This window comes from Oncorhynchus tshawytscha, linkage group LG10, assembly GCF_018296145.1.
Source record: "Oncorhynchus tshawytscha isolate Ot180627B linkage group LG10, Otsh_v2.0, whole genome shotgun sequence".
Classification (NCBI taxonomy): Eukaryota; Metazoa; Chordata; class Actinopteri; order Salmoniformes; family Salmonidae; genus Oncorhynchus; species Oncorhynchus tshawytscha.
Window position 1 is genome coordinate 47,659,066 of NC_056438.1, and position 26,192 is coordinate 47,685,257.

The window sequence follows — 26,192 nt, forward strand, 5'->3', positions numbered from 1 at the left end:
GCAGATGGGGCAGAGATACAAATATCATTTTTATAAAGACTGTAAAAAATAAGACAAAGCCATCGATGAAGTCACCCCATTGTTTTCTATGAGAATGCTCAGCGGCACATTTGATCGGGAAGTGTCATTTCAGCGTGTCGCCGTCTTGGTACATGGAGGAGTTTTTGGAAACATTGCATGTGTTTGAGCTACTCTAGGAAGTGACTGTTGCAGGTTAGCTCAGTGCCCTTCAACGTGCAATCATTGGAAAACAAAATGGATGATATATACGATAAAGACTATCCTGCCAACAGGACATTAAAAACGAGGATCTTATGTTTCATCAAGTTGTGGCTGAACGACGACACGGATAATATAGAGCTGCCATGATTTTCCATGCATCGGCAGGAAAGAGAAGCTACGTCTGGCAAGGCGGGGGGGGGGGTGTATTTGTCAATATCAGCTGGTGCGCAATGTCTAATATTAAAGGAGTCGCTTGCCTGAGGTAAGGTAGAGTACCTTGTGATAAGCTGTAGACCACACTATCTACCAAGAGAGTTCTCATCTATATTATTCGTAGCCATCTATTTACCACCACAAACCGATGCTGGCACTAAGACCGCACTCAACGAGCTGTATAAGGCCATAAGCATACAAGAAATTGCTTATCCAGAAGTGCCGCTCCTAGTGGCAGGAGACTTTAATGCAGGCAAACTTAAATCCTTTTTACCTCATTTCTACCAGCATGTCACGTGCAACCAGAGGGGGAAAAAACTCTAGACCACCTTTACTCCACACACAGAGATGTGGGCAAAGCTCACCCTCCATTTGGAAAATCTGACCATAATTATATCCTTCTGATTCCTGCTTACAAGCAAAAACTAAAGCAGGAAGTACCCGATAATGTGGATACTGCGCTACAGGACTGTTTTGCTAGCACAGAGTGGAATATGTTCCGGGATTCATCCAATGGCATTGAGGAGTATGCCACCTCAGTCATCGGCTTCATCAATAAGTGCATCGATGATGTCGTCCCCACAATGACCGTACGTACATGTCCCAAGCAGAAGCCATGAATTACAGGCAACATCCGCATCGAGATAAAGGCTAAAGATGCCGCTTTCAAGGAGCGGGACAATAATCCGGACGCTGCTAAGAAATCCCCCTACGCCCTCAGATGAACCATCAAACAGGCAAAGCGTCAATACAGGATTAAGATTGAATCCTACTACACCGGCTCTGACACTCGTCGGATGTGGCAGGGCTTGAAAACTTTTACGGACTACAAAGCGAAACCCAGCTGCGAGCTACCCAGTGACACAAGCATACCAGACTAGCTAAATGCCTTTTATGCTCGATTTGAGGCAAGCAACACTGAAGCATGCTTGAGAGCACCAGCTGTTCCGGACGACTGTGTGATCACGCTCTCCGTGTCCGATGTAAGACCTTTTAAACAGGTCAACATTCACAAAGCCACGGGGCCAGACGGATTACCAGGACGTGTACTCAAAGCATGCACACAGACCCACTGACATTGAAGACATTTGCCAGTTGACTGACTCTCTCCCTGACCGAGTCTGTAATACCAGATCAAGCACACCACCATAGTCCCTGTGCCCAAGGAAGTAAAGGTAACCTGCCTAAATGATTACCACCCGTAGCGCTCACATCGGTAGCCATGAAATGCTTTTAAAGGCTGGTCATGGCTCACATCAACAGCATCATCCCAGATACCCTAGATCCACTCCAATAACGCAATCTCAATCGCACTCCACACTGCCCTTTCCCACCTGGACAAAAGGAACACCTATGTGAGAATGCTGTTCATTGACTACAACACCATAGTGCCCACAAAACTCATCACTAAGCTAAGGACCTTGGGATTAAACACCTCCCTCTGCAACTGGATCCTGGATTTCTTGATGGGCTGCCCCCAGGTGGTAACAGTAAGCAACAACACATCTGCCACGCTTATCCTCAACACTGGAGCCCCTCAGGGGTGTGTGCTTAGTCCTCTCCTGTACTCCCTGTTCACCCATGACTGCATGATCAAACACGACTCCAAGACCATAATTTAAGTTTGCTGACGACACAACAGTGGTAGGCCTGATTTACCGACAACGATGAGACAGCCTTTTGGGAGGAGGTCAGAGACCTGGCAGTGTGGCGTCAGGACAACAAGCTCTCCCTCAATGTGAGCAAGACACAGCAGTTGATCGTGGACTACAGGAAAAGACGGGCCGAATAGTCCCCCATTAACATTGACGGGGCTGTAGTGGAGCAGGTTGAGAGTTGCAAGTTCCTTGGTGTCCATATTACCAACAAACTATCATGGTCCAAACACACCAAGATAGTCGTGAAGAGGGCACGACAACACCTTTTCCCCCTCAGGAGACTGAAAAGATTTGGCATGGTTCCCCAGATCCTCAAAAGGTTCTACAGCTGCACCATCGAGAGCATCCTGACTGGTTGCATCGCCACCTGGTATGGCAACTGCTCTGCATCTGACCGTAAGGCGCTACAGAGGGTAGGTCGTACGGCCTAGTACCTCAATGGGGCCAAGCTTCCTGCCATCCAGGACCTAGATACTAGGCGGTGTCAGAGGAAAGGCCAAAAAATTGTCCGAGTCCAGTCACCCGAGTCATAGACTGTTCTCTCTGCTACCGCACGGCAAGAGTTACCGGAGCGCCAAGTCTAGTACCAAAAGGCTTCTTCACAGCTTCTACCCCCAAGCCATAAGACTGCTGAACAATGAAACAAATGGTCACCCGGAATATTTACATTTGTTTTTACAGTGCTGCTACTCGCTGTTTATTACCTATGCATAGTCACTTTACCCCTGCCTACATGTACAAATTACCTCAACTAAACTGTACCCCTGCAAATTGACTTGGTACAGGTACCCCCTGTATATAGCCTCGTTATTGTTACTTTAGTTTATTTGGTAAATATTTTCTTAACCAACAATGCAGTTCAATAAAGAGTTAAGGGCTTGTAAGTAAGCATTTCACGGTAAGGTCTACTACATCTGTTGTATTCGGTGAATGTGACAAATTAAATAAAGTTTGGTTTGGTTTGGTTTGCTGCCCCCTCTCATGGAGTATGTTAAATTGAAGGCCTACCGGGGTACTGCAGGCTACCATTAGCAACTAAATTGTCCTTAGAACTTAGTCTGTGTGTGATTTTAAAGTAATCTGTTCAAGGACATACATTTGGTGTACTAGAAGCATTTATTGATACCATGATTTGTGTTCTGATAAAAAAAATGAAAGCCATGAATATCGACCACGAACAAAGCCATTTCCCAATTCACTATAATGGGGGAATACTGTTTTCTGAAAACAATGCTTGCAGTACCGCCACAGATAGATGTGAACATAAGAGTAGAATATCTTTGATACCATGGTCGGCCATCAACTTGAAATCCTCTATGTGACGTGGCAGTCGTTATTCTCTGGTTTCTAAACCCAGAGGCGCAACATTGCGAGACTTCTGGAACGCGCGAAACAGACCAGGCTGGGTTTGGGATTTGAGAAGTCAAGGTAGCTAGCTATGTGGAATAATTATTCATTAGTTGTTAATTTTCTAGAAAACTAAAGCCACAACCTAGATTTGAGCCAATGTCTTAAGTGGTTGAATATTGCTAGATCAAATCCCCGAACAACACAGTTAACCCACTGTTCCTAGGCTGTCATTGTAAATAAGAATTTATTCTTAACTGACTTGCTAGTTAAATAAAGGTTAAACATTTTTTAAAACCTTGTAAAAGTGACAAACGGACACTTTTCGTCAACAACTTTATATCTAGTTAAATAAAGGTTCAATTAAAAAAATATTGAAGGAGTGCCTTTGATTTGACGCCCTGCACACGCTCAGTTTGGTGCGACCATTCAAAAATTACGTGTTTCTGCACATGATTATTATTTATTTAGTTATATATACACTTTTTTTTCATTGTACAAAATTATCAACAACTTACATCCCTACATTAAAAAATTCTAACAAAACACAGGTATAAACAAGTAAATACATACAATCAAATCAACTGTCTTGGTGTGCTTGGACCATTCTAGTTTGTTGGTGATGTAAACACCAAGGAACTTGAAGCTCTCAACCTGCTCCACTACAGCCCCGTCGATGAGAATGGGGGCGTGCTTGGTCCTCCTTTTCCTGTAGTCCACAATCATCTCCTTAGTCTTGGTTACATTGAGGGATAGTTTGTTATTCTGGCACCACCCGGCCAGGTCTCTGACCGACTCCCTATAGGCCGTCTCATCGCTGTCAGTGATCACTGTTGTGTTGTCTGCAAACGTAATGATGGTGTTGGAGATGTGCCTGGCAATGCAGTCGTGGGTGAACAGGGAGTACAGGAGGGGATTGAGCATGCACCCCTGAGGGGCTCCAGTGTTGAGGATCAATGTGGCAGATGTTGCTACCTACCCTCACCACTTGGGGGCGGCCCGTCAGGAAGTCCAGGATCCAGTTGCAGAGGGAGGTGTTTAGTCCCAGGATCCTTAGCTTAGTGATGAGCTTTGAGAGCACTATGGTCTTGAACGCTGAGTTGTATTCAATGAGTAGCATTCTCATGTAGGTGTTCCTTTTGTCCAGGTGGGAAAGGGCAATGTGGAGTGCAATAGAGATTGCATCATCTGTGGATCTGTTTGGGCGGTATGCAAACTGGAGTGGATCTAGGGTTTCTGAGATAATGTTGTTGATGTGAGCCATTACCAGCCTTTCAAAGCACTATGGGTTTTTAGTAATTTAGGCAGGTTGCCTTCGTGTTCTTGGGCAGAGGGACTATGGTGTCTGTTTGAAACATGTTGGTATTACAGACTCAATCAGGGACATGTTGAAAATGTCAGTGAAGACACCTGCCAGTTGGTCAGCACATGCCCGGAGCACAGATCCTGGTAATCCGTTTGGCCCTGTAGCCTTGTGAAAGTTGACCTGTTTAAAGGTCTTACTCATGTCGGCTACAGAGAGCGGGATCACACAGTCATCCGGAGCAGCTGATGCTCTCATGCATGCCTCAGTGTTGTTTTCCTCTAAGCGAGCATAGAAGTGATTTAGCTCGTCTGGTAGGCTCGTGTCACTGGGCAGCTCGTGGCTGTGCTTCCCTTTGTAGTCTGTAATAGTTTGCAAGCCCTGCCACATAAGACGAGCATCAGAGCCGGTGTTGTATGATTCAATCTTAACCCTGTATTGATGCTTTGCCTGTTTGATGGTTAATCGGAGGGCATAGCAGGATTTCTTATAAGCTTCCGGGTTAGAGTCCCGCACCTTGAAAGCGGCAGCTCTACCCTTTAGCTCAGTGCGAATTTTGGCTGTAATCTATGGCTTCTGATTGGGGTATGTACTTAGTCACTGTGGGGACGATGTCCTCGATGCACTTATTGATAAAGCCAGTGACTGATGTGGTGTACTCCTCAATGCCATCGGAAGAATCCCGGAACATGTTCCAGTCTGTGATAGCAAAACAGTCCTGTTGTTTTGCATCTGCTTCACCTGACCACTTTTTTATAGACCGAGTCACTGGTGCTTCCTGCTTTAATTTTTAGCTTGTAAGCAGGAATCAGGAGGATGTAATTGTGGTCGGATTTACCAAATGGAGGGCGAGGGAGAGCTTTGTACGCTAATCTGTGTGTAGAGTACAGGTGATCTAGAATTTTATTTCCCTCTGGTTACACATTTAACATGTTGATAGAAATTAGGTAGAACTGATTTTAAGTTTCCCTGCATTAAAGTCTCCGGCCACTAGGAGCGCCACCTCTGGGTGAGTGGTTTCCTGTTTGCTTATTTCCTTATACAGCTGACTGAGTGCAGTCTTAGTGCCAGCATCCTTCTGTGGTGGTAAATAAACAGCCACGAAAGGTATAGCTGAGAACTCTCTAGGCAAATAGTGTGGTCTGAATTTTATCACAAGATACTCTACTTCAGGCGAGCAAAATCTGGACTTCCTTAGATTTTGTGCACCAGCTGTTGTTTACAAATATGCACAGAACGCCTCCCCTTGTCTTACCGGAGTGTGCTGTTTTATCTTGCCGGTGCAGCGTATATCCCGCTAGCTGAATATCCATGTCATTATTCAGCCACGATTCCGTGAAACATAAGATAGTACAGTTTTTGATGTCCCATTGGTAGGATATTCATGATCATACCTCGTCTAATTTCTTGTCCAATGATTGCACGTTGGTGAGTAATATTGACGGTAACGACAGCTTTCCCACTCACCTTCTGCGAATCCTTACGAGGCACCCTGCTCTGTGTCCCCTGTACCTGCTTCTCTTCCTCTTGCCAATAACTGGGATGTTGGCCTTGTCGGGGGTTCGGAGAATGTCTTGTGCGTCCTGCTTGTTGAAGAAAAAATCTTTGTCTAATCCGAGGTGAGTGATCGCTGTCGTGATATCCAGAAGCTCTTTTTCGCCGTAAGATACGGTTGCAGAAACATTATGTACAAAATAAGTTACAAATAATGTGAAAAAAACACATAATAGCACTTTTGGTTGGGGCCCGTAAAACTGATGCCATTTAGTACCAGTATGCATATAGTACCAGTCAAAAGTTTGATTACTCATTCCAGGGTTTTTCTTTATTTTTCCTATTTTCCATGTGACTGCGTCAATAATTGTTTTTATAAGAAATATTTATGGGAATTCTAAATTGTTTGCATAGTCAACTTACACACAACATTGACACACACACACTTACCCCACCAGACATGTCCCCAGGTCCAGGACAAATGTAAGGAAACAGAATATTTTACAGAGCTATGAATGCATGGAACTCCTTTCCATCTTTAAAAGTTCAAGTGAACCGCAAACCTGGTTTCAAAAAACAAATAAATCAACACCTCATGGCACAAAGCCTCTCCCCCATGTGACCTACTTGTGTGTATGTACTGACATGTACAGTACCAGTCAAAAGTTGACACACCTACTCATTCAAGTTTTTTTAAATTTATTTACTATTTTCTATATTGTAGAATAATAGTGAAGACATCAAAACTATGAAATAACATGGAATCATGTAGTACCCAAAAAAGTGTTAAACAAATCAAAATATATTTTATATTTAAGATTCTTCAAAGTAGCCACTCTTTGCCTTTATGACAGCTTTGCACACTCTTGGATTTCTTTCAACCAGCTTCATGAGGTAGTCACCTGGAATGCATTTCAATTAACAGGTGTGCCTTGTTAAAAGTACATTTGTGGAATTTCTTTCCTTAATGTGTTTGAGGCAATCAGTTGTGTTGTGACAAGGTAGGGGTGGTGTACAGAAGATAGTCCTATTTGGTAAAATATCAAGTCCATATTATGGCAAGAGCAGCTCAAAAAGCAAAGAGAAATGACAGTCCATCATTATTTAAAGACATGAAGGTCTGTCAATCCAGAAAATTTCACCACCACAGGAAAGGAAGACAAAGAGTTACCTCTGCTGTGAAGGATAAGTTCATTAGAGTTAACTGCACCTCAGATTGCAGCCCAATAAATGCTCACTGAGTTCAAGTAATAGACACATCTCAACATCAACTGTTCAGAGGAGACTGTGTGAATCAGGCCTTCATGGTTGAATTGCTGCAAAGAAACCACTACTAAAGGACCAATAAGAAGAAGAGACTTGCTTGGGCAAAGAAACACAAGCAATCGACATTAGACCAGTGGAAATCTGTCCTTTGAGATTTTTGGTTCCAACCGTATCTTTCTGCAGAGTAGGTGAACGGATGATCTCTGCATGTGTGGTTCCCACCGTGAAGCATGGAGGAGGAGGTGTTGACACAGTCTGTGATTTTATTTTATTTTATTCAAGGCACACTTAACTAGCATGGCTACCACCGCATTCTGCAGCAATACGCCATCCCAGTGGGACTATCATTTGTTTTTCAACAGGACAATGACCCAACACACCTCCAGGCTGTGTAAGGGCTATTTGACCAAGGAGAGTAATCAAATTTCATCAGATGTCCTGGCCTCCACAATCCCCAGACCTCAGCCAAATTGAGATGGTTTGGGAAAAGTCGGACCACAGAGTAAAGGAAAAGCAGCCAACAAGTGCTCAGCATATGTGGGAACTCCTTCAAGACTGCTGGCATTCCAGGTGAAGCTGGTTGAGAGAATGACAAGATTGTGAAAAGCTGTCAAGCTGTCTTCAAAGTGTGTCTATTTAACACTTTTGATTACTAGATGATTCCATGTGTGTTATTTCATAGTTTTGATGTCTTCACTATTCTACAATGTAGAAAATAGTAAAGTAGTAGTAAAGTAAAAACCCTTGAATGAGTGGATGTTCTAAAACTTTTGAGAGAGAGAGGTGTTTGCGCATGAGCTTAGCTAGCCAACGTCGCTATGACATCATCTACAAGTGTGATCGGGGATTTCTATTATCGAAGCAGTTTCTGCCTATCTTCATACCGGACTGTTTTTGCTAATATCTCTGCATGGGGTAAGGGAAGTTGCCATGGCAATTGTAATCTAACGTCACTTCCGTTCGTTTTAAAAACCTCAAACAGTATTTGCCGTCGTCCTGACTGAGGTAAATAAACTGAATGGAGAAAATTCCCGTTTCTCTCAAGCATCACCTCACCACCCAAGAAGTGAGTTCAACAACCTAGCTAGCTCACAGAAACATTTCTCACCCAGGACCTCGAGACAATGGCTGAGTCTGTGCGCTCGAGCCTGCCGAACGGCGGAGCCGCATCGAGTCGACATGAGAAAAGTTTGGGGCTCCTCACAATCAAGTTCGTGACTTTACTCCAAGAGGCGAAGGACGGCGTACTTGACCTGAAAGTGGTCAGTTGTCGAAGCTTGCTTCTCCTCATATTTTTCACTATTTATGCGATGTTATGTCGGTGTTTTTCCCCCATCATCCAGCCAGAGAAATTGGTGTGAAATTGAACAAAGCCAAAGCAAGGTCTTGATTCACCAGTCATTCTTCTGACCAAATATCAGATTGTCAATGTGTTATAACGTCTCAAGGTCATTTCACAGTGAAGAAAGTTGTCACATTTTTGTCTTCAACCAAGTTTGCTAGCTAGCTAGTTAGGTGCTGGCACACTTTCATTCTGCCAGTTTTCATTTCTATCAAATGCCTTACTTTATATCTCCCCACTTAAAGGCAGATACCTAGCAAGGCAGCTAGCTTGTTGGCTCCATAGCTATGAAATATTGTTTTCTGGACATGCATGTTATGCAACAAGTTACTTAAACTGTTAATGCGACCAAGATGATCACAACTGGGCCACCTGGCCATCCCTACTAACCCCACCCCCATCAGTGTCTGTTTCCTGACAAGCTTTCCTTCCTTTTACAGTGATTATAATGATTGATTGATTAATGCAGAGTAGACTACTTCCACCTAACTTACTACCCACCTGGACAACCTGGCTATTTGAACTGGCTGTTTTCAACTCCTTCGCTGATAAGAAGTTTGGCCATTTCCCCCTCTACTTGCGCGCCACAGCAGGCTGTTTACTCAGTAGGCAGGCAGGCTCCCTCCCTCTCCTTCCATTGTATGAAGTCTACTTAGTCTTCATGTGCCAAGTTTTGGTTGGTTTGTGCCAATTCTGAGCCTGAGGGGGGGGGGGGGTATATACACAGTACTCGGTAGTTTAATTCTACACAATAGAAAGCAGCTTCATCATTTCCACGTCTTTGCATGGGTTTTCATGCAACTGTGACTGTACAGTTTTCCTCAAGATTAGTTTTCTCAGTAATGGTCTCTTCAGGTGTCTGTCAGTATTGTCTAGTTTTTAAACACGTCTGTTGTGTCCATTGACAGGCTGCAGACAGCTTGGCCGTGAGACAGAAGAGGAGGATCTATGACATCACCAACGTGCTGGAGGGAGTGGGCCTCATCGAGAAGAAAACCAAGAACATAATTCAGTGGAGGTGAGTTGGGCGGCTGCCTGTTGTCTGCAGGGTCAGGGCGATTGAAGTCAGTCACTCTGGATGGTGTTAATTTCCATGCAAGACATAAGGGAAAGGAATGTGAAAAATCACTGCACATCCTAATGCCCTACACACACATTCTTCCATTCAAACCCCTTCTCTCATCCTGTCCAAGAGGGGAGAACTTGGGCTGCCAGACAGCAGAGGTGCTGGAGCAGGTGGAGGTGCTGACAGCTCAGCTGTGTGAGCTGGAGGAGCAGGAGAAGGAGCTTGACAGCCAGAAGGCCTGGCTGGAGCAGAGCATCAAACACATGAACGATGACCCCATCGCCAGCAGATATCCTTCAACATGAACTCCCTCGCACTGTGGGGGTGGTGGGGCACTGCCCCATTAGGTTGCATGTGTTACTGACCGTAAATCACTCGAGAAACACGTGTAGCTCGAAGTTTAGCGTGAATCATGCATTTATTGGTGGGACGTTTGTGAGAATTTGAGAAGAACGATTCAGTCTTAAGACTGGGCTGAATTTTAGATTAGACAAGGTGAAATATGAGATGGGTCTTGTCTGTTTCTCTTACACCTGTGTTCTACCTCATCTATGCCGACAGTGATTATGTCCCTGAAAGGCCCCCCTACTTTTAACGATGAACTCAACGGAGGAAATCCGTTAAATGTAAGGATGGGATTACATACACGAGTGTAATTAGCATGTCAGTTCAGTTTTAGGCTCTTTGTTGTTTAATGCTCTTGGTCTAGTTTTTCCAGTTTACACTGATTATCACGTCAGTCTTTCCTGCTCCACTTCAGTCTCTCTCCCCATTTCTTTCCTTAACACCGCCCACGTATATGTATGTGACCCACGAGGACATCTGTGATGCGTTCAGCGGAGACACTCTCCTGGCGGTGGTCGCTCCCTCAGGAACACAGCTGGAGGTACCGGTGCCTGAAACGGTATGTCATGTGGTATGCTAGGGTGGATATTGTAACAAAGTTGAGCGCTTTATACTTATTTCACACTACTGAGCTAAGTCGAACCAAGCTAAGCCATACTGGGCTGGACTGTTTACGCATACACCAGAGTTGGTTGAACTGTACTGGAAAGGATGATGTGGAAAGAAACAACAGTTTGTTTTGGGTCGACACCATTTTATGAAAAGGCTATTTGGTCTACAAACTGTCCCCATGGTCTCCTAGGGTCAGAGAGGCCAGAAGAGGTACCAGGTGAATCTAAGGAGCACGTCTGCGCCGATCCAGGTGATGCTCATCAACAAAGAGTCTGGTTCCTCCAGACCCGTTGTGTTCTCTGTGCCTCCCCCAGAGGACCTGTCTTCTATGCCTACCCCACCCACCACCCCTGCGGACCTGCAGAGGTTCCCCCTGCCCTCCGACTCAGCCCATTTCCCCAGCCCTGCGACACACCACATCTCTGAACACAAGATGGCGCCACTGCGGAGGCACGATGAGGATCTTACACCCTCCTCCACCCCACCAGACATACACATGGGTAAGGAGGACTACTAGGCCATTCACTCAGGGCTCACATTAGTTGTGAAGATATCCTACCAATTACTGGTGGTGATATCTTAGATTCTCTTCTGATTGCTACAGGCTAAGGATTTTAGTGACTTAAAAAAAAAAAAGATTGTTATTGTCATATCTGAAATCAACAACTGTATAGATGAGGGAGTAAGAGCAATGGGAAGTACTTGCAGCATCAAATCCCGTCATGCTCCAGACTAATGCCATGCTACTGTTTTGTCCCCCTTCCCCTCCTGTAGAATGCCACCCTCAGGCGACTACTGGTCTAGCAATGCAGCAGTTGGTCGGCATGCCAACAGGGGTCCAGCAGCAAGGGGTTCTGGGAGGACACTTGGGCCAGGAGCTCCAGTCCATGCTGGACGTGGGCAGCCTTCTGAAATTAACCAACACAGGAGACCACATGAAGGAAGAGAGAGAGGGTGAGTGAGGGGGGGTGAGAGGGGGAAGTGTGCAGCCTGCTGAAACTAATCAACACAGGAGACTAGCTGAAGGGGGAGAGAGAATGTGAGGGAGCAGGTTGAGAGGGGAGGTCTCTCCCTCAGGAGAGCAGCTGAGGGAGGTCTGGAACTGGGAGGGTGGCCAACTGATTTGGATGGGGGCTTGTATTAACATGGCTTTACTCCCTGTGTGGCGTACTTACAGAAATGTTTTCTGTGTTCTTTAGGTGTGGCTGACCTAATAGATGAGCTGATGTCTTCTGATGGTAAACATTAGGACTGAGACTCTAAAGATCCTATCTAGCTGCTCTCAATGTTCTCTCTCCAAAGACCATCAAGATATACAAGTTTAACAGTGTGAGATTTGAGTTTCTCCTCTCTCTATTTTGTGTTACAGTGTTCCCTCTGCTGCGACTGTCTCCCAATGCAGGGGTGGACTACAACTTCAACCTGGATGACAATGAGGGAGTCTGTGATCTGTTCGACGTCCAGATCCTCAATTACTGAGGGACGAGAGGGCATCATGTTCGTACAAACAGCGGGTGTTTCTTTACTTTTCCCTAGCGTAGCAGAGGTTCTTCTGTCATGTTTAAATTTCCTAATTTAAGCCTACATTGAGTTATTAGTGCACTGCCTATTCTGCCAATGGTTGTACTCCTAATAATATCCCTTTGGCATCAACCCTAAACACGGACATTTTCTGAGTCCCTAGATATCAGCGACCTATTATGACCTCTTATTCCCAGCCGTCAGTCATCTCTAGCTATGGCTCTACCAGCCATTACTATCTGTCCAAATGTGAATTATGAAGAATGTAGCAGCTGAACCTATCTGCCAGAGGATGATGAGGATTTTATCCGCTGTATGACCGTAATTGGTCGCCCTTTGTTTATACCAGGAGTCACAGTGCTCAAATGGGGGTCCTGAGGGAAGTTTCTCATTCATGTGTGAGGGGAATACATCGAGAGTCCAGACAATAATACAGCCATACTTGAGTCACGTGAAGGAAAACCTCTGCTACATTCTAGAGGAATATTACAGTTAGCGAAGTGCCTGAGTGGATGCAGCCATGATGTGGGGTTGTTGTTGGCTATCCAATGCACTTATTTAGATGCATCTTTGCATCGTCTTTGTTTGGACGACCAAAGTATTTTCCACAACTGAATCGCGTTGCGTTGACGCCAGGGTTTTTATTTTTCTGTAGATCCTTTTGATATTTAACACCTCAAATAGTCATGTGATGGTGTTCGTTGCTGACATGGACACAGTTATTGATGTTTCCGGTCGTGGAGATGCTTGTTGATCCAGTGTGATTGTCTGTAATTACGTCAGGTAGTATTGATTCTCACTGACTCGATGTCTTCCTCATCTCCACCATGCAATGTGAAGCTTCTTTCTGAACTCGATCTTACTCAGTCTTATTTAACTCGAGGCCTAACTGTATGGATGTTACTGTTTTGCTTTGTAAATGAATGTGACTGCTAATATTTTAGGCTTAAATATTTCCCTTAACTATTTCCCTTATATTTGAATAGATGTATAATAGAGTTTTTTTTTTTTTTACTTCAATGAAAGAAAATTATTCTTGGTTGTAGTTATTTTTGCAGGACTTGGAGCTGTTCAACTGCCTTATGATAATTTGACCTGCCATATGACAATTGGTCTGAATTTTTATAGACCAGAATGGTGCCTTGTGTGAAGCGCTTTTGTATATTTCTAGTTTCTTGTCCTAATCAAAGGAATATTGTTTTGTGTTTTTGTTATATTTTGTATATTTGCACATTTTGTTGGACCAAAGTTTTATATTAAACACATTCAATTGCTGTGGGCTAATGGTCATGTACTGTTGAAATGAGTTCTTATGCAGTAGGTTGTATATTTGATTACCTGTCAATAACAGGAATGTTACCCTACCATAAACATTTTACTGATGGTAATAATAAACACCAACTTAAGTATACATTTTGAGTAAATGAATTACTATCTGGTCCATAGACTAGTATGACATCATTCAGCTGTCCTTGCTTACTATACACTTTCTGAGTAAGAATGGTGTTTATTTGTTGACATTGTACAGAAAAAAAGTGTAAAAACAAGGCATTTCAACAACAAGCTCAGATGGTACCATATTGCAACCAAAACATCAACACTTTGATATCACTTTGAATTAAAAAAAACTAAGAGCAGGTTAAGGGTCATGAACAGTCAAAATCATGTTTTTCACAAAATTGGATATTTGGATGAAACCAGATCGAAGTATGAACATTTGATTAGGGTGTCAGCAAATACAATTAAAAGTTTAGACTAGTTACTGGCTACCTAGGTCTTCAGCCTGCATGGAATAAAAAAGGAGGAGGAGTCTTTCAAAACTCTGACACAGTTGTCATGTCAACACATCTGTCGCTGCTGCTGTGAACCTCATCACAAGAGACATGCCGAATGGCAGATGTAAAAGATTTGACATTGATGCAATTTCAATGTTTGAGTTGCTTTGTGTATCACCAAATTAGCATGAGATGATTTTACTGCAACACTGCTCACTGCATCCAAGATTCTTGACATAGGAATTTCAGTAAGTAAGATCCCTGCCCACTCAGCCTGTATTTTCAACATTTCTGGTAGAAAGAGTAGTTTATCTCAAATTTTGAGCATTTCTATGCCAAGTATAGGGGATATTTTACATGTGAATCAGAATAACTGTTCTGGACCTTTAACAACTAACAAGTGTTTAAAAGCCGGTCTCAATCTTGCTGCTCACTCGCAATGGGGCGAATTTCTGAGGTGGTAGCAGACAAGGAGCTGAATAATAAATGTACCTAACAGATTTCTTTAGGGTGGAAAGAGTGGGGATGTTACTCAACATTTTGTCCACAACAGAGGGTTTTGGCTAAGAGCATCGACTGATCATGTAAAAATGTGTGTAATATACAGAGCAGATGCCTCAGGTTTTTTGAAAGGCTCACTGGTCTTTAGCAGGTGAAATAATAGTTAGATTTTTCCTACCACACTCTTAAGGCAAATGAAACATGTTACAAACTGAATATTACGAACAATGTCTCTGGGTCTTCGGGTGATGCTGGTCTTTAGTGTCTTTAGTTTTGAGACTGAGGGATTGACATTGTTCCCAGGGCTGACATCTTTAGAGATTCCTCTGATCCCAAGAATAGTACTTTAGAAAATAACACCCCAATAGAGTACATTTGTTCTGGCACCGGTGCGTCAATCTAAGAAACATAATAAAATCCCCATCAAAATCTGTCAGTTTAAGATAGAGATATGTTTTTTGCGTGGGCTGCGTCTCAGTTCATTTCATCAGTTCATTTCATCCACCTATGTCGCCGCAGGATAAAAAATTAACGGAATGGAGCTAAGCACAGGCAAAATCCTGGTCCAGTCTACTTTCCACCAGACACTAGGAGATTAATTCACCTTTCAGCAGGACAATAACCTAAATCACAAGGCCAAATATACACTGGAGTTGCTTACCAAGAAGACTGTGAATGTTCCTGAGTGGCTGAGTTACAGTTTTGATTTACATCTACTTTGAAAATATATGGCAGACCTGAAAATAGTTGTCGTTCAATGATCAGCAACAAATTTGACAGAGCTTGAAGAATTTTGGAAAAGAATAATGAGCAATTGTTGCACAATCCAGGTGTGCAAAGAAAGCTCTTAGAGACTTACCCAGAAAGACTCACAGCCGTAATCACTTCTACAAAGTATTGACTCATGGGTGTGAATACTTATGTAAATGTTATATTTCTGTAGCAGGTTAGGTGAAATGGGTCACATTTAGAATAAGGGTTGGGGGAAGGGTTAGCTAAGATGCTACAGTTGTCACTGACGCGACTCAAGAACATGCAACCTTTTGGATTGCTAGACGGTCGCAGATTACACCCACCCATCCTCCCTCACCAACCTCCCTAGTTTTGTTTCTGTCTAAAGTAACTAGATCATTTGTAGTTATCACATCCTGGAGGTGGTCAAAAATACATATGATATGTCTTGTATGGCTCTGAGGTCAGGCTGACCCACCCCACATAATGCAGCTGTTTTTTTAGAGAGTGGAGAAGATTGACCTGTTTTGGTAAATTGTGGCTGACATTTTGAGGAATGAGTTAATGAGATTGTAATTAGCGGCACCACCCATCCCAGAGGACTGCTATTAGTACGAGTAACTTACAACTTCAAATAGACATTTTCTTATCTCACACGATTACAATGTACCCTGGCCCCACTGACAAGTGTGAACTCCCCAACATGCTAGGCCAATCGAGAGGGTGTGTGTGTTTGCGTTCTGTGCAACCCTATAATTTCGCTTGAATTAACATCTGGAACTTATCGTTGTTTTGATAGAAAAAGACAGGAATGTAAACACTTCCCTATCCCCGAGGTCATTGTCAACCACATGTCTGAGGACAAGGGCTGGTGTCAAAACAAAAATGTGGTTTCAAGATGCAGGGTAGAGCATGAATCTACTCGTTTTTTTTTATGCTAGACCCTTTCTGATAACTGGAATGCGTCTCCTTAGCCTAATCCCATCTGTTTGTGCTGTTTTGTCACTTCCCCTTGACAATGACCATAGGAGCTGGTACGACAGCACATTTACAAACAGATCTGGGACCAGGCTAGCCCTTACCCTTCCCCTGGTTGGGCTCAATAATTCCATAGCAGCAGATATATAGTATTAATGATACTAAAGCATCTGGTTATACAGCACTGATAGCTTCTTAATACACTGAAGCAAGATTATGAATCAGATCTTTTAGCCAAGTGATTGCTTCCAGTCCCGCTGTGTTAAGGGTGAGGAGGCCTCCGCTGAGTTTGTAGATTGGACAGACTTCAAGAATGTGGTGTAGGGTTTGCGCCACCCCACAGGCATATGGTGGGCTTTCTTTCATGCCCCATTGGTGGAGGTTGGCGAGGTATGGGCCGTGGCCAGTCCTGAACCTATTGAGGGTGAATCCCTCCTTCCCGGGGAGGTTGAAACCAGGGGGATGTTGCGTGGGGGTGGGGATGAGGTGATTATTTGTCAGGTCCGGTAACTCCCATTGTGTCCAGGTCAGATGTCTGTTGAAGTCATCATTGGGTAGATCTTTCCAGACTGGCTTTCTTGAGGGGAGGCGGGTATTTGGTGGGTTGAGGAAGTCCTCATTCTATAAAAGTGCTAGAATCTCATGTGATACAAAGGTGTTAGCCAAAAAGATTCTCTCTCTCTCTCTCTCTCTCTCTCTCTCTCTCTCTCTCTCTCTCTCTCTCTCTCTCTCTCTCTCTCTCTCTCTCTTCTCTTTCATATGGAGAAGGTGCTGGTCTCCTGAGAGGCAGTGTTGTGAGAGTTGAAGGACATCTCCGTTCCTTCGTCCTCTCTCTGCTCCCCCCTTCTCCTCTTCGTCCTTTCTCCAAACGCCTTGGCTGTTTTCAGCGCATATTGTCTGAAGGAGGACCCTAGGAAGACATAGAGTAGTGGGTTGAGACAGCAGTGGGTCAGAGCCAGGCTCTCAGTGACCTGTGCCGCCCGGTCCAGGGCCTTACTCACACCACAGTGGGTCACCAGTGTGTAGACCGAGTCCATCGCCCGCCACATCTTCACCGCGTTATAGGGCAACTGGGTGACCACGAACAACCCCACCACGACCAGCAACACCCGGATAGCTCTCCGCCTCCTACTCCTGCTCTCCTCGGGCAGCCGCCTCAGCACACGCCCCACGCCGGCGTAGCACCACATCATAACCAGGAGAGGAATCAGGAAACCCAGTAGGACCTCAACCACCTCCAGGCAGGCCTTGACCTCCCGGGCCAGTCTGGGCGGGTAGATGGCCATGCAGACCCTCCTCCTGGAGGTCTCCCTTACTGTGGCGAACAGAAGATCGGGAAGACCCAGGAGAAAAGCCACAGCCCACACCCCTAGGCAGACCTTCCCACAGTGCGCCCGGGTGAAGACCCTGCCCAGCCTTCCCTGGTTCCTGCCCTCCGCTCTAACAGATGCTAGGTAGCGGTCCATGCTAACACAGGCTAGCAGCAGCATGCAGCAGGTGAAGTTGATGGCGTAGCAAGCCGAGACCAGCTTACAGAGAGGCAGGCCCAGCTCCCAGCCCAGCGCCGCGTCTGCAGCCCAGAAGGGCAGGGTGAGGAGGAGGAGGAGGTCGGCTACGGCCAAGTGGGCTAGGAAGGCTTCCGTCATGCTTCTTCTCAGACATTTGTGGTAGGCGTACACAGCTAGCACCAGGGAGTTCCCGGCTAGCCCCACCACCACACAGGCTGCGTACACCACAGGGAGGAAGAGGCCAGCGAAGGAGCGCACGTCAGCCTTCTCACACACGGTGTGGTAGTCCTCGTAGCTGTAGTTCAGGGTGAGGTTGTTGTGGTAATCATAGTCATCCTCTTCGGTCAGATCCATACTGGAGGAATATCTGTATCTGTAGGACAAAGCAGGAAGATTACGATGGAGCACTGGAAGTCAGTAGTACAGAGGGTCTTTAATGGATTTCACCTTGTTCAACCCGGTCTGTGCAGCAAATTCAGATCAAATTAAATTACATTGAACAAAAATATAAATGCAACATGCAACAATTTCAAAGATTTTAGTAAGTTACAGCTCATTTACTGGGAATACAGGTATGCATCTTTTGGTTACAGATACCTTTAAAGAAAAGTTGGGGCGTGGATCAGAAAACCAGTCCGTATTTGGTGTGACCACCATTTGCCTCATGCAGCGCAACACATCTCCTTCGCATAGAGTTGATCAGTCTGATTTTGGCCTGTGGAATGCTGTCCCACTCCTCTTCAATGGCTGTGCGAAGTTGCTGGATATTGGCGGGAACTGGAACGCGATGTCGTACACGTCGATCCAGAGCATCCAAAACATGCTCAATGGGTGACATGTCTGGTGAGTATAAAGGCCTTGGAGGAAGAGGGACATTTTCAGCTTCCAGCAACTGTGTACAGATCCTTTCAACATGGGGCCGTGCATTATCTTGCTGATATATGAGGTGATGGCGGCGGACGAATGGCACAACAATGGGCCTCAGGATCTCGCCACGGTATCTCTGTGAATTCAAATTTCCAACCATAAATTGCAATTCTGTTTGTTGTCCGTAGTTTATGCCTGTCCATACCATAACCCCACCTCCACCATGGGGCACTCTGTTCACAACGGCAAACCTCTTGCCCACACGACATCTTCCCGGTATTTACATTTTTTAACTAGGCAAGTCAGTTAAGAACAAATTCTTATTTACGATGACGGCCTACTCCAGCCAAACCCTAACCCGGACAATGCTGGACCAATTGTGCGCCACCCTATGGGATTCCAAATCATGGCCTGTTGTGATACTGCCTGGAATCGAACCAGGGCCTGTAGTGATGCCTCTAACACTGAGATGCAGTGCCTTAGACCGCTGCACCACTCGGGAGCCCAATTTACAGTTGAAACCAAGATTCATCAGTGAAGACCACACTTCTCCAGTGTGCCAGTGGCCATCGAAGGTGAGTATTTGCCCACTGACATTGGTTATGACACCGAACTGCAGTAAGGTCAAGACCCTGGTGAGGATGACGAGCATGCAGATGAGCTTCTGACAGTTTGTGCAAAAATAATTTGGTTGTGCCAACCCACAATTTCATAAGCTCTCCGGGTGACTGGTCTCAGATGATTTTGTAGGTGAAGAAGCCAAATATGGAGGTCCTGAGGCCGGTTTGATGTACTGCCAAATTTTCTAAAACGACATTCGAGGCGGTAGAGAAATTAACATTTAGTTATCTGGTAACAGCACTGGTGCACATTCCTGCAGTCAGCATGCCAAGTGCACACTCCCACAAATCTTGCGACATCGAGGGCCTCCCGGGTGGCACAGTGGTTAAGGGTGCTGTACTGCAGCACCGTGGCGACGCTCAATTGGCCTAGCGTCGTCCGGGTTAGGGAGGGGTTGGCCGGTAGGGATATCCTTGTCTCATCGCGCACCAGCGACTCCTGTGGCGGGCCGGGCACAGTGCGCGCTAACCAAGGTTGCCAGGTGCACGGTGTTTCCTCCGACACATTGGTGTGGCTGGCTTCCGGGTTGGATGCGCGCTGTGTTAAGAAGCAGTGCGGCTTGGTTGGGTTGTGTGTCGGAGGACGCATGACTTTCAACCTTCATCTCTCCCGAGCCCGTACGGGAGTTGTAGCGATGAGACAAGATAGTAGCTACTAAACAATTGGATACCACGAAATTGGGGGTAAAAAATACATTTTTAAACTTGTGGCATTGTGTTTTGTGACAAAACTGCAGATTTTAGAGTGGCCTTTTATTGTCCCCAGCACTAGGTGCACCTGTGTAATGACCATGCTGTTTAATCAACTTCTTGATATGCTACACCTTTCAGGTGGATGGATTCATTTGGCAAAGGAGAAATGCTCACTAACAGGGATATAAACAAATGTGTGCACAACAATTTAGAGAAATAAGATCTTTGTGCATATAGAACATTTCTGGGATCTTTAATTTCAGGTCATGACACATAGGAACAATACTTGTTGTGTTTATATTTTTGTTCAATATACATTGAAATGGAAAGGAAAAAGAAAGGAATGTTATTAACACCTCTATTTCCCTGAGTCATTGTGTGTGGTGACAACGGTTTGTCACACCCAAGGGTGGGTGTCGAAACAAAATGTGGTTTTGAGATGCAGAGTAGAGCATGAATCTACTAGTCTTTTCATGTCAGATCCTTTCTGATAACTGGGATGCTTCACCAAGTTAGCTGGTCTCAATAGTGCACTTATTTATTTGAAATGCACCTTTCATTGAAAGTGCATTTGCATTTTAACATCTCAATGGATTTTACAGTAAAACAGATACAGTAAAATAAAATGCAAGGCATAAAAAGCAAGAATTTAAACAGGCAGAGAGTGATTATATGGAGACCAGAGACAAAGTTTGGGCCACAGTCACTTCACAATCACTTTGCTTTTTCCTCTTCTTGCTTTAAACCCTGTGTGATCTCTATGGGATCTCACTCTGACCCAGTCCAGTGCACAGTCAGAGGAAGATGAACGAATACACACACACACACACACACACACACACACACACACACACACACACACACATTCCACGGGTCCAGGTGGAAACGCTATCGAAATTCCATTTGCTCAATCCATCCCAGCTCTTTCCGTTGCGTCTTTTACCTCATGAGGTTACAAAATCATTGGGGGCTGTAAAATGTGTGAATGTGATCTAACTTCTTACTCATACAGGCAGAAAGGTGGGATTAAACTCCTGTGTCTCATGGCTATCTAAGTGCATCAAGAGCATAGGTACCATAGAGGAGTTAAAAGAACCACAAATTAAATGTAATGTTATAGGTAACAGGTGTAATATGTGTATCATCCAGTAGGGTATGTGTGTGTTGTGCCCATCCCAGACATTCTCACCAGTGATGGACCAATAATAACAGAAACTAAAAATAAAGAGTTTCTCACCAAAACGCGATATATACATTTTCAGAAATGTTAGCTTTTAACAGATTGGTGTGTTTTTTCTGCTATCTAATCGTAGCAGGAGGCTGTTTTTGTTTAAAATCTATCACTTGGTGGTTTCATTTCAGAGGGACAAATAATCATGTTTCTCTGCTAAATGCTATATATCCACCCCACTCTCAGAGAAATGAGTTGTGGAGAGTACTGCTAGGAGTACTGAAATGTACTGTTGTGGAGAGTACTGAAATGAGTACTGCTAGGTTTTTACACAGTCAAATGTAACAAATAACTACATTTTCAACAAAGGAATCAGCAAATGATACATTTGTGACATCGATATATATACAATATACGATTTTATCAATACAGTAGTATGAGGTCTGCATGTAAAACATTTACATTTGACATTTTATGTAATTTAGCTCCGTGTTTCCCAACCCAGGTCCTCAAGCACTCTGTAACTCTGGACAAGCACACCTGATTCAACTTGCCAATTAATCATCAAGCCCTCAGTGAGTTGAAAGAGGTGGGTTTGTCAGGGGCTACAACGAAACTGTGTACTGTTTGGTGTACTCGAGGACCAGGGTTGGGAAACACTGATTTAGCAGAGGCTTTTATCCAGAGCGATTTACAGTAAGTGCATTCATCTTAAGATAGCTAGGTGAGACAAAAACATATCACAGTACAAATATACAGGAAACAAACATTCCATTCCAGCTGAAACAATGGGTACATAGCTTTTTGTACAAAAATCTATTCATAAAAAAATCGAAGTCATTTCTGATGAACACATACAAATTGGTGGATATAGCATTTCGGGAAATTAAATAAATAAATCAAGCTGAAAAACATTCACCTGGATTTACTCTACACATTTGGGGAAAGTATATGACATACATAGGGTGTCTTTGTTTCTTTATGCTGTATACCTGTCTCTCCACATCCAATCATATCTTCAGCCAATCTATAGTCAAATGTTTTTGCTCGCTAAGGAACATATCAACTACTAACCAGCTTCACAATGTCACCACCAGGAATACTTTATCCACAAATAAGTAAGCCTTACCGCATCTGCTTGTCTCCTCTACTGCAGTGAGCTGTAGCTACTGGTCCGTATCCTCCGCTGTGCTTTTGGGAACTCTGACTCATAAGCGCATCACAAGGAGGGTGTTATTTTTTGAGATTGAGGGAGAGAGAGAGAGAGAGAGAGAGAGAGAATGACAGAATGAGAATGAGAATGAGAGGGGAGGGAGAGAGCGAGAAAAACACACCTAATTTGCTCAATCATAACAGAGTACAGCATTCCTACTAATATAACTGTGTCTGGAAATCATATGGGGCTTACAGGCTTGTAATTAGTGCTACCAAAACAAAAGTAGCGGTAAGCAAAGACCTTAACTTATTGTTGCTGCCACAAACTCTCTCAACATCTGCTGTCATGCATTTGTGGTCGGATAATTGAACAGCCCTGGAGAAGATGAAGTTGAGTGATGGTGAACCACACCGCAAAATGAAAGACCTGATTAATTTCATGAGATATCACAGCAGGAGCTCTTTCAAAAAGTGATTTCATACATGAAGCGAAGACAGCGAAAACGCAAATCAGATGTTAGTGCAGTGAAAAACAAGAGAGAAATAACCAGCAACTAACCAAAGTGTGAATGTGTTTGTAAATCTACGTGCTAGCTGACAGGGATGTCAAAGCTTTCACACTAAGTTGTAGGCTACACAAGCGCAATTTTTTACTTTGTGAAAAGTTGTCAAAGTTTTGGTCTTGTTTGGAGAAAACAAAATATTTCTCTCCTGTGAGTAAGGACACAGAAAAACAATTCACAGAAAATAAACCACAGTTGTATAGCATTGTAAAGTGCAATGGAATAATAATGGAATAGAGTTAAGCAGTACAATGCCATAATATTACAATATTGTTATTATTGATGTATGTAAACTCAAAAAAAGAAACGGCCCTTTTTCAGGACCCTATCTTTCAAAGACAATTAGTAAAAATCCAAATAACTTCACAGATCTTCATTGTAAAGGGTTTAAACACTGTTTCCAATGCTTGTTCAATGAACCATAAACAATTCATGAACATGCACCTGTGGAACGGTCGTTAAGACCCTAACAGCTTACAGACGGTAGGCAATTAAGGTCACAGTTATGAAAACTTAGGACACTAAAGAGGCCTTTCTACTGACTCTGAAAAACACCAAAAGAAAGATGCCCAGGGTCCCTGCTCATCTGTGTGAACGTGCCTTAGGCATGTTGCAAGGAGGTATGAGGACTGCAGATGTGGCCAGGGCAATAAATTGCAATGTCCGTACTGTGAGACGCCTAAGACAGCATTACAGGGAGACAGGACGAACAGCTGATCATCCTCGCAGTGGCAGACCACATGTAACAACACCTGCACAGGATTGGTACATCCGAACATCACACCTGTGGGACAGGTACAGGATGGCAACAACTGTCCGAGTTACACCAGGAACACACAATCCCTCCATCAGTGGTCAGACTGTCCGCAATAGGCTGGGAGAGGCTGGACTGAGGGCTTGTAGGCCTGTTGTAAGGCAGGTCCTCACTTGACACCACCGGCAACAACGTTGCCTATGGGCATAAAACCACTGTCGCTGGACCAGACAGGACTGGCAAAAAGTGCTCTTCACTGACGAGTCGCGGTTTTGTCTCACCAGGGGTGATGGTCAGATTCACGTTTATCGTCGAAGGAATGAGCGTTACACCGAGGTCTGTATTCTAGAGCGGGATCGATTTGGAGGTGGAGGGTCCGTCATTGTCTGGGTAGGTGTATCACAGCATCATCGGACTGAGCTTGTTGTCATTGCAGGCAATCTCAACGCTGTGCATTACAGGAAAGACATCCTTCTCCCTCATGTGGTACCCTTCCTGCAGGCTCATCCTGACATGACCCTCCAGCATGACAATGCCACCAGCCATACTGCTCGTTCTGTGCGTGATTTCCTGCAAGACAGGAATGTCAGTGTTCTGCCATGGCCAGCGAAGAACCCGGATCTCAATCCCATTGAGCACGTCTGGAACCTGTTGGATCGGAGGATGAGGGCTAGGGCCATTCACCCCAGAAATATCTGGGAACTTGCAGGTGCCTTGGTGGAAGAGTGGGGTAACATCTCACAGAAAGAACTGGCAAATCTTGTGCAGTCCATGAGGAGGAGATGCACTGCAGTACTTAATGCAGCTGGTGGCCACACCAGATACTGACTGTTACTTTTGATTTTGACCCCCCTTTGTTCAGGGACACATTATTCCATTTCTGTTAGTCACATGTCTGTGGAACCTATTCAATTTATGTCTCAGTTGATCAATCTTGTTATGTTCATACAAATCTTTACACGTTAAGTTTGCTGAAAATAAATGCAGTTGATAGTGAGAGGACGTTTCTTTTTTTGCTGAGTTTATGTTTTGGCCTATGAGCTAGAATTGCATTTTTAAGGATGGATATGGGGGAGGATCAAAGAGTTCAGGACTCAAAATTCAGTACACGTGTTTGTTGATATTGGATCAAGTCTTTATCTGTGGGAGTACATTTTTCTGTACATTTCCATCAAGGTTTGGCTGAAGTATGTTGTTCTGTAAATATTTATCTGCTAAGGATCTGCTCTTTGGCCAAGTGTCTACATTGCACTAGTCTGGGATCTGAACTGATCCACTGGTTAAACAGAGCATATCAGCTTGGATTCCAGTCTAATGCGGCACCGCCCAAAGACAGCACTGAGGTGATTCACTGCTCTGTTAAAAGTCGCAGACAGCTGGTCTTCTAACTCTGTTTTCAACATGTGTATATTCTCTCACTGCCTCCCTAAATCTACCTAAGTTTCAACTGTTGATTGGAACTTGTGGAGACAATGCAAACATCCATGATGACCTCATCAAAAATCAAAACATCTGGGGTTTGCTATGGTAAAATAAGCAGTAACATTGAGCATTTGACAAAGAATAAAGAGAAATTGTGAAAAGATTGACTACCAAAGCAAATACATTGTGTGTCTTGAAATGTTTGTTTCCTTTGTTTTAACTGTGATTTAAGGCTTTGAATAACATTAAAATACAGAGTTGATTCCAGGAACATAACATCACCTACAAGTTTGGTGACCCCAATGTGATTTGTCTTACAGAACAATCAGAAATGAGTGAATTGCTTTCCTAGTCCAGTCCACAGTGTGGGAAAGTATATTTATAATTGCATTGCTGGAAAACCGAAAAAAAAAAAACCGAAGGTTGATACCGCATACACTACATGACAAACAGTATGTGGACACCTGCTCATCAAACATCTCATTCCAAAATCATGGCCATGAACATGGAGTTTATCCTCCCTTTGCTGCAGTAACAGCCTCCACTCTTCTGGGAAGGCTTTCAACTAGATGTTGGAACATTGCTGCGGGGACTTGCTTCCATTCAGCCATAAGAGCATCAGTGAGGTCGGGCACTGATTTTGGGCAATTAGGCCTGGCTCGCAATCAGTGTTTCAATTCTTCCCAAAATTGTTTGATGGGGTTGCGGTCGGGCTCTGTGCAGGCCAGTCAAGTTCTTCCACATCGATCGACAAACCATTTCAGTATGGACCTCGCTTTGTGCACGGGCGCATTGTCATGCTGAAACTGGAAAGGGCCTTCCCCAAACTATTGCCACAACGTTGGAATCATAGAATTGTCTAGAATGTCATTGTATGCTGTAGCGTTAAGATTTCCCTTCACTGGAACTAGCCCGAACCATGAAAAACAGCCCCAGACCATTTTTCCATTATTCCTCATCCACCAAACTGTACAGTTGGCACTATGCATTCGGGCAGGTAGCGTTCTCCTGGCATCCACCAAACCCAGATTCATCCGTCGGACTGCCAGATGGTGACGCTTGAC

The 26,192-nt window shown here is 44.2% G+C and overlaps 2 protein-coding genes across 4 annotated transcripts; one reads left to right on the forward strand and one right to left on the reverse strand.

Moving 5' to 3' along the window:
- Window positions 1–8,352: 8,352 nt before the first annotated feature.
- e2f5 (E2F transcription factor 5) lies at window positions 8,353–13,663 on the forward strand. 2 transcript variants are annotated; one of them, XM_024435373.2, is made up of 8 exons: window positions 8,353–8,765; window positions 9,754–9,863; window positions 10,039–10,200; window positions 10,707–10,815; window positions 11,059–11,368; window positions 11,643–11,822; window positions 12,068–12,106; window positions 12,271–13,663. In XM_024435373.2, the coding sequence occupies exons 1-8, from the start codon at window positions 8,628–8,630 to the stop codon at window positions 12,345–12,347; spliced, it is 1,125 nt and encodes a 374-aa protein (XP_024291141.1). In that variant the 5' UTR covers window positions 8,353–8,627; the 3' UTR covers window positions 12,348–13,663. The 2 variants fall into 2 exon arrangements, with proteins under 2 accessions (XP_024291141.1, XP_024291140.1); XM_024435372.2 differs by having other exon boundaries at window positions 8,354–8,765; window positions 12,238–13,663.
- Window positions 13,664–15,576: 1,913 nt separating this feature from the next.
- ackr4a (atypical chemokine receptor 4a) lies at window positions 15,577–22,502 on the reverse strand. 2 transcript variants are annotated; one of them, XM_024435375.2, is made up of 2 exons: window positions 22,364–22,502; window positions 15,577–18,256 (listed from the first exon to the last, which is right to left on the reverse strand). In XM_024435375.2, the coding sequence occupies exons 1-2, from the start codon at window positions 22,444–22,446 to the stop codon at window positions 17,131–17,133; spliced, it is 1,209 nt and encodes a 402-aa protein (XP_024291143.1). In that variant the 5' UTR covers window positions 22,447–22,502; the 3' UTR covers window positions 15,577–17,130. The 2 variants fall into 2 exon arrangements, with proteins under 2 accessions (XP_024291143.1, XP_024291144.1); XM_024435376.2 differs by lacking the exon at window positions 22,364–22,502 and adding an exon at window positions 18,481–18,527.
- Window positions 22,503–26,192: the final 3,690 nt, after the last annotated feature.